Source organism: Neophocaena asiaeorientalis, unplaced genomic scaffold (assembly GCF_003031525.2).
Source record: "Neophocaena asiaeorientalis asiaeorientalis breed wild unplaced genomic scaffold, Neophocaena_asiaeorientalis_V1.1 scaffold249, whole genome shotgun sequence".
Classification (NCBI taxonomy): domain Eukaryota; kingdom Metazoa; phylum Chordata; class Mammalia; order Artiodactyla; family Phocoenidae; genus Neophocaena; species Neophocaena asiaeorientalis.
The window spans coordinates 10359661-10368657 of NW_020172625.1; the positions used below are offsets into that span (position 1 = coordinate 10359661).

Below are 8997 nucleotides of genomic sequence, written 5' to 3' on the forward strand. Positions count from 1 at the left end.
TACCCTGTAATGTCCAGAATGGAGCCACATGACAGAGATTTATCTCCTCCAGAATGCCAGAACACTTCCCTGTCAAGGAACACTACCAGGGCCCATTCAGGTAAATCCTCCAGAAGAAAGCAACAGTCCACCCCCCAGATAGTACTGAAGACCCCTGAGACCAAAAACTGCACGTTGCTTTTAGATGAGTTTTTCCTAGGTTCTGTTTACTGGCCTCTTGACAGGTCCCCTTGACTCCTGCAGTTAGAGTCTCTCTGTCTTTCCCCTGCCCTGTGACACGTATGTGTACTCAGTGACCTTGAGGGGAGAGCAGGCACAGACAGACACATCACCTGAACATAGAGCAGTGCTTAGGAAAGATGCCGCGTCTCAGTACCAGATCCTGCCCAGTGCCAAGTGTTCTGTGCATTTTCTGATTTCCACAGCGGTTTCTGACAGTGTTTTTTCCCCTTCTTTAAAGTGCAGCTCCCTAGTGAAAAACCAGAAAGCTTACTTTGAATCTTCAAAAGATTGGTATCCAGAAGTTCCACAGGTCATTTGAATAAAAAATTAGACGGCTTTGTCGATCAGAACAGGCAACACAGAGGCTCTCTGATTATAAATCCATTTTAGACCTGCCTAGAGCAGAGAAAGCATTTGGAAAACGTATATTTATTTTTACAGCAAATTACTCTAGTGTGAGGAATTCATTATAGAGTAGTAAGATTAAATGGTTGCATTTCATTTATAAGTATCGTTTCACAATGTGCTTCTTGCATCTGAAGGAACTGTCGCCTAACATTAAATATTTTCTGCCTCATGTTCCTTTTACACCGTTTAAATGCCTGTCAGATTGTTTGCCTTTACACCCAGCCTGACGCTTTTTCAAGTTGTAAGTGGAGAAGGCTGCGTCTAGAACCCAAGGTTTATTTCCACGCCCTCTAGAAAGTTACCGTCAGGATCGTGCACAGAGACTGCATTGCGTGCACAGGGAACCGAGGGGCCGAGAGCATTTCTCCAGATCACTCAGGTGGTCTCAAGGGGAGCGTGCACTGCGGTGCCCACTCAAGCTCCCTTCTCTGAGGGAGGTGGTGCCACGCTTTTTCCTAAAGAGAGGCTGCCCTTTCAGGAGTGAGTTACTCTGGGCCACCTCTAAAGACACGCAGAACAGAATGAGGCTACAGAGTTTATAGCCACGTCCATCCAGGAAGGAAGGGGGAAAAATTTACTTGGAAGTCCATTCAGTAATAACCTCACCACAAACTGATGAGTAATTCCTGGCTTGGTGCTCTCACCTGCACAGAGACAGAGGAGTTTCCTCCTTTCTTTTTCTGATTCCTTCTTCCCTTCCTCCCCGCAGGGATCCCATCTTGCCCCTCTCTTTCCTCTGCCTGCATTCTTTGTTTGACCTGACGTGGATGCCAGTGAGACCTACCTCACCAGGAGTCCGGTTGTGGCTGTGTGTTTTTGGTGCTTTCTTTCTGAGCAAGCACTGAACCTGACGTTTGGGTTTCCATTTCAAAGCAGGCTTTAATTTCTGGTCTGTCCGTCAATTACATGGTGCCTGTCACTCACATAGCAGCAACCGTGCACTGGAATTGAATAATGATACTGAATTTACACTTGGAGTCTTAAGAATTATGATTTTCCTAATTTAACAAAGAATTTATAGGTTTATTTGCCAAAATGGGAGGCGAATTTGGAGTTGTGGTTTGGCTAGATATGAATTTGGCTCAAAAAGCAAACTGTCCCTGTGCAGGATCCTGTGATAGGCATCTTAGGAGATAAAAATCAACCAATTCCTTGACCTTGAGAAACATGCATTTTAATAAGGGAGCCAAGAAGTGTGTTTAGGTAACAGTAATACAAGGCAGGCTGAGGAATCTGAAATTAAAAGACATTTCCATCCACCAAAATGTAAGAAATAAGGTGCATCTGAATGCAATAGCGGAATCACAGGACATCTGCCATTTTTTTTTAAGTTTTTTTTTTTTTCATCTTTGCACCCTCCCTAATATATTCTTTCTGCCTTTGTTCCTAATTTTTGAGAAGTAGTAGTATCCTTCCAGGAAGCTTCCCATATGATTTAGAAATGCATTAGAGCAATGGTCCTCAAAGTGGGACCTGGGAATTTGTTAGAAATGCAGATTCTCAGGCCCCACCCCAGTCAGAAACTCATGGGGGTAGAGACCAGGAATCTGTTTTCATAAGCCCTCCAGGAGGCTGTGATGTATGCTACAGTTTGGGAGCCACTGCCTGAGAGACGGGTGGGTCATCCAGCCTGAAGGAGCCTCTGTTCTCCAGCTGTGCTCTGCACGTTCCGGGCAAGCCGAGTGCTTCTCGCTGACGGGGTTCCATTGGCAAATAAGCGCAAGAAACGCTGCCAAACGGATCTTTTTGGGTATTTGCCACATGTGTTTTCCTAGTAAAGGCTCTGAGAAGTCCTGTACTGAGGAAATTTAATTCAGTTTGTTTAACCAGATGCTTCCACAATTACTTGAATGCAGAATACATTATCGCTGTGGTGGTACCTGATAGTCTTGTTGCGAGGATTCTTTTAAACACGTTTTAGGGAAAAATTCTGGAGAGAGCTTTGCCCTACATGCTATCAGTATCAAAAGTGCACTATGGGGCTTCCCTGGTGGCGCAGGGTTGAGAGTCCGCCTGCCGATGCAGGGGACACGGGTTCGTGCCCCGGTCTGGGAAGATCCCACAGGCCGCGGAGCGGCTGCGCCCGTGAGCCATGGCCGCTGAGCCTGCGCGTCCAGAGCCTGTGCTCCGCAACGGGAGAGGCCACAACAGTGAGAGGCCCGCGTACCGAAAAAAAAAAAAAAAAGTGCACTATGCAGAGACAGCCCCCCACCCCAGCCCAGGGTGGAAATCCTGCCTTAACCCTACCTAGAGAACCAAACGGGAAGCCAGTGCAGCTAGCTCACTCACCTCCCTTCCTCTCACTACATCTCGTGCTTTGTTCCACCCTCATTCCCACTTCATTCTCTGCTCCTCAGCGGGAAGACGGGGTGATGTGCTAAATTCTGCCTGAGCCGTAGAAACTGCTTCATGTCCATGCAGAGTGTGGTGTTTGTCTCCATTTTCTTTCTCCATTTGTGAAGCTCACAAATGGCGTTTTGATATTTTTTGGTCCATGCATTTTTGTAAGAAGCATGCATTATCAAATATTATTCTGTCTTTACTAGCCTGCCCCAAAAGATCAGATTTTCCCATTCTTTTATAGAGAGATTTTCTTTAAGCGTTAAAAATTATGATTTAATTGTAGAATGAAAATTTCTATCAGTGTAGCATTGTCTAAGCCATCTGATTTCCCATCTGACTTGAAGTCTGTGGTTGATAAAGACGATATTGACACTGGTAGCAGACCCTTCACATACATGATCTCATTTACTCCTCCAAATGGAGGGGGTGGGGAATCCTGTGAGGTAGGTATCATTAACCCCATTTTACAGACAGCCTTAGAAGTTTATAGATGAGAAACTTGTCCAGATGGCACAGTAGCAATTTGGAATATAGAGTGAGATTTCCAGGGTTGGAATATCTCTTCTGCCACTTAATAGCTGTGTGACCTCGGGCAAGTTAATTAGCCTCTCTGTGCCTCAGTTTCCTCTCCTGAAAGATGAGGATAATGTAGCGCCTACCTCACAGGGTTGTTGTAAGCTTTTACATTGGTACACATGAAATGCTTAGAAGGATACTGGCATATACCAAGTGCTCAGTAAATGTCAGCTGGGGAAAGAAAAGCTAGAATAGCCAGGAGGATCCCCAGCATAACTAAACTTGAAGGGTCTTAACAACAGCAGATACCCAGTACACATTGCAGATCGAGTGATAGGTTGGACGGTGCTGCAGTATGTCCTGTGCACCACAGCCTGCTGGTGGTAAGCCATAATCAGTCTCGTGAAACACAAGGATTTAAATGGATGTTGTCACTCCCTGCTTCAAGATGCATGCTGGCCTTAAGGCTCTCTTAGACCTTTCTCTGCTGTTCCAGCTTCTCATTCTGACCCCAACCCCATCATCATTTCCAATGTTATGTCTAAATTTTTAATTTGTTTCAGGGCACTTGAATATCATAAGCGATTTAAAGGTGGTGTCACTCTAAGTGCGTAAAATATTTTTAGCTTCATAAAAATTGTCTCAGAATGCCTTTCATGAAACTCAGTTTGCCTTTGGATTCTCTTCCTCATCACCCATTCCAGTAAAAAACAGAATGTGCGCATTCCATTGGTGGCAGACTTACTTTCCCTTGAAAAGGGCCCTTTCAGGTCACTCTTCCCGAGAGTGAAGAATTTTGACCAATAGCTATTAGGTTTTGGTATCAAAAATAAAGGAAATTTATATACTACTGCCATATCATTCAGGGGAGGTAGTAGAAGACAAACAGATGTTAGGATCTCACAGCAGTTGTTTATCTTGAGGATTATACCTGGTGCAGATCAGAGCATCCCTGGCAGAACGCTAAGATCCCACCCAGTAATCCCCGTGGCACAGCATGAGCACAGGGCCACTCCTCAGATGTGCGGGTATTTCCACCGTCATGCACAGTGGTGAGGATGATGCTTGCAGTTGCTGCCTTCAGACTTTTCCAGAGTAGGCTGTTCACCTCGAACTCATGACCAGCAGTACAAGCTGTGGGGTGGCTCTGTGGGAGTGGGGCTGCCCTAGTCTCCTGGTGCACCAAGATTAGCCATTTGGTGTTTGGATAGCTGACTCATCCAGTTTAGGTAGTACAGACAACACATGTAGTCCCTAATGAAATAGTGACGCGCTGCTGAGAGCAAGAGCTTCCCCACCAGGTGAGTACCAAGGATGTGAGGGAGCAGCTCTCCCTGTACCCCACCCCCATCCCCACAGCAGTTACATGGTTTGGCCATTGACTCAGCATCGTTTGAGTAAGATCTCTGTATATGTACCAAGCCCTACCAAAGCCAAGAGGTTGCACCCCGACATGGGCAGATTATAATCATCTAACATCATAATCATATAAGAGCAAACACAAATAGAGTGCTTACAATGCACCAGGAACTGTTCTGAGAGCATCGTATATACAGTTGACCCTTGAACAGCACAGGTCCCCTTGCATGTGGGTTTTTTTCAGTAGTAAATACTGCAGTACTGTATGTTCCAAGATTGGTTGAATCTGTGATTGGTTGAATCCGAGGATGTGGAACTGTAGATTCAGAGGAACCGAACTGCATATACAAAGGGCCAACTGACTGTAAGTTATACGCAGATTTTTGACCTGCGGTGGTTTTGGCACCCCTAACGCACACATTGTTCAAGAGTCAATTGTATTCATTTTATCCTCAAAACAGCCCTATGAAGTCGGTACTGTTTTTACCCTCATTTTACAGTTGAGGAAACTGCAGCACAGAGACATTAAGTGGCTTGTTCCGAGTCACGCAACTAGTAGGTAGCAGAGCCAGAATTCAGTTTTAGACAGTCTGGCCTCAGAGTTTCTACTTTTTATCAACTATTCTATCTTGAATAAATATTACATCCATTTCTAGTTAGGTAGAGGCTCTGTTAATGTTACACAAATTTAAGGCAAGAAGTATTACTAGAGATAAAGAGGGAGAACAAGTCAGAAATCAGTGACAAAAAGATAACTAGGAAATCTTCAAATATATTAAAATTAAGAAGAACACAGTGCTAAATAATGTTCAAGGAAGAAATCACAGTGGAAATTAGAAAGTGTTTTGAATGAAATGATAATTAAATTGCAGCACCAAAATTTGTGGGATACTGCTAAAAGCAGAGATTAGAGGAGGCTCGTAGTTTTATATAAATATATCAGGAACGAAAAAAGTTTGAAAATCCATACTTTACGTTTTCATCTTAAGCTAGAAAAAAACTGGCAAACTAAAGCCAAAGAAAAAAGAAGGAATAAAGGTACAGGCTGAAATCAGCGAAATAGAACACAGGCATACAGTAAAGGAAATCAACAGAATCAAAAGTTGGTTCTTTGAAAACATCAAGTGCAGTGAAGTGTAGGAAGCACCTCAATACATGTCCGTCCTACTACTACCCCTGGCAGCTACTAAATTCTGATCTAGGAAATCGATTACAGAGTGGGGATTTTTTTAAGCCAGTCCTCCTCCCACAGAAATGCTTTATACCACTGTCAGTATTAGTTTGTTGATTCCCTTTTCAACTGAGTCTCTGCAAATTCTTTTCTAACTGTTCTCCTGTCTCTGTTTGTTCCATGCTAAGCAGATGGCCCAGAAATTAGCCAAAAGCAGGAAGAAGGTGCAGTACAAACAACGTCATCAGCTTGGTGTTTTGCCTGTTTTTTTTTTTTTCCCATTTATTTACGTTTTGCCTTTTTTCTTATTTCGTGTTTTTGTTTTCTGCATCCAGCAAGTTTTTGTTCAGATTTCTTTTTGAACCGCCCCATAAGCCAACGTTTCTCAAAGCTCGGTTGCCCAAAGTGGCTGTTTTCTGTTGCTCATTAGTCATCTCACTCCAGAGGAATGACAGGGAGCAGATTGGGGATGCTGAAGGGAAGTGCCCACCATTCAGGAGCGTTCACGTGGCAGGGACCTGGGTCTGCTCAATTCTAGTCATGTTTGATTTGTGGATCTGTCAGATTGCTGGATGCAAAAAAGAAAACTCGCTAATAACCACACGTGTGCAGAGTCAAGCCCTGAGTGAAGCAGACTAATGTGCTTTTTTGGTTGTGAAGCTTCTAGGTGCTTATGAGCTACCCATGGGACACTGAGGCATTGGGGCTCGCTCTTACTGGGGTAGCTTCAGGAGTGGGTACTGCTTCTGTGGTGTGTGGTGTGTGGGAACACGAAGACCCTCTTACCACAGCTGCCTTGTTTGCACCTGCTGTAAGCATTGTCCCCCAGGAGCAAACTCTGACGTCTCCAAGGTCCTGGGGGTATGAGTCAGTTGCCCTTGTTCCTTCAATCTGTTGGGCTCTGAAACCCTTGCAGACAGTGCCATTCACGACCATTGTTCGTGGAGTCAGATCTACTACAGTTACTGCTTCCATGGCGGAAGAAGCAAGGAGGGGTCCGCATTTCTCCCTGTAACCTGGAGATGCTCACTCCCGTCCCCGTGTCATCCTCTGTGTGGTCCCTTCAGCTTTGGCAGTCTAGTTCTGAAGTCTGCATCGCTGTTCTGGTGACTGTGTCTCAATGCCTCTGTGTACGAGCTAACCTCGCTTGCACGCACCTGGGTCAGAGTAACGTGTTGAGCTTTCTCTTGTGCATTTTCCTTCTCAGGCCCCTGAAGGTGAATCTCAGCCAATGACTGAAGTGGATCTCTTCATTTCTACCCAGAGAATCAAAGTATTGAACGCCGACACGCAGGTATTAGCTGGCTCCCACCTTCCTCGGGGGTGAAGCTTAGCATGACAACTAGGAGACTGTGCCCTTGTCTGTAGAGCAGCTGTCCCCAGATGCTGGCTTCCACACAAGCTAGAAGGTTGTGTATGCAGTGCCTGCTGCTGGGCTGGGGGATGGGAAGGGACTTGGTAGGGAGGATTGGGGCTATTAAAGATCAAAGGAAAAAATAAGCCTTGGATATTGTTTGCTAATAATTCTCATAAGTTTTTATCAGAAGATTCATGAACAAACTAGCCTTTTAAGAAATTTTGTTTAAAATCACACATACACACACACACACACTACAATCATCCAGTCATCACATGCAGATTTTTTATTTTTTAACTTCCCCACCAGAGATTCTACTGGTTGTAAAATGATTGAAACTCCTTTTCACATACTACAGACCACTTCCTGCTCTGGGTTATCACAAGCCAAGGGAATTGCTCCCAGGCCTGGGTGGGTGCATGTAAGTCTGCCAACAGGGTGTTTGCAGCGAGCTCCCACGTGTGGACTGCACTTGGCTGGGCTGTGGGGTGGCAGGCTGTCTCATGGGTCATTCGATGCCACACTGGACATACCAGCCTCTCCCTGCTGCCTTCCAGGAGACAATGATGGACCACCCTCTGAGGACCATTTCCTACATTGCAGACATCGGGAACATCGTTGTGCTGATGGCCCGCCGGCGGATGCCCCGCTCCAACTCCCAGGAGAACGTGGAAGCCTCCCACCCATCCCAGGATGGAAAAAGGCAGTACAAGATGATCTGCCACGTCTTTGAATCTGAGGACGTAAGGGCGGCCTCCCTTCCGTGTGATCTGGGCTGCCCTTGGGTGGCCAGGTTCCCTCTAGTTCTCAGAACCTTAATCATATGTGAGACAAATACTTATTGAGCACTTATTATGTGTCAAGCACTGTTCTAGTGCTAGGGATATAAGGCCGAGTAAAATAGACAAGATACTCATTGTAAAGCTTGTAGAGAGACAGAAAATAGATAGATAAATATACTTAATATAAAGTTAGGTAGTGGAAGCTTTGATAAGGAAAAACTAGGTCAAGGGATAGAGGGGCCAGGGGCTATTTCAGGTAGAGTGATGAACAAAGTCCTTTCTGAGGTGACATTTGAGCAGAGACCTGAGTAGAGAGAGGAAAGAGCAGGTGCAAAGGCCCTGAGACAGGGACCTGCTGATAGAGGTTGAGGAAAGGCAAGGAGGCAAGCCACTAGAGAGGACAGAAGGGTGGGAAGAATTCAGCCAGACCCACAGGGGCCCGAACAGGTCTCACCTGGCCACTAGGGCATTTGGGGAGGACAGTTCTTAGATGTGCAGGACTGCCCTTTCCTAACAGGAAAGTTAGCATCCCTGACCCTTCCCACCAAATGGCAAGAGCACCAGCCACCCGCTCCTTAGCAAAACCAGCTGCTCCTCCAGTCACAAAGCTAGTGATCCCTAACGCCCATCGCTCCAGGTGATAAAGTCAGCAGAGGAAATCAGCGTACAACAGAGGTGCGGCCCATTCTTCCATTCAGCCTCCTTACCCAGTTGTCCCTAGAACTGCCGGCGAGAACACCAGGCTTCAAGCTGTGTTAGCACCGTGCTTCCCCCAAAGCTCGACAGGCCTTGGAAACTCACTCTGGGCCTTGCTTTTTTTTTTTTTTTTTTTTTTTGGC

General features: G+C 45.6%; 1 protein-coding gene across 1 annotated transcript in view; it reads left to right on the forward strand.

Moving 5' to 3' along the window:
* APBA1 (amyloid beta precursor protein binding family A member 1) overlaps positions 1-8997 on the forward strand; it is a 74448-nt gene that overhangs the window by 46878 nt on the left and 18573 nt on the right. The window contains exons 5-7 of the mRNA XM_024738996.1: positions 6211-6243; positions 7227-7313; positions 7934-8119. Of these exons, the coding sequence (XP_024594764.1) occupies positions 6211-6243; positions 7227-7313; positions 7934-8119 (306 nt within the window). The remainder of the gene's footprint in view (positions 1-6210; positions 6244-7226; positions 7314-7933; positions 8120-8997) is intronic.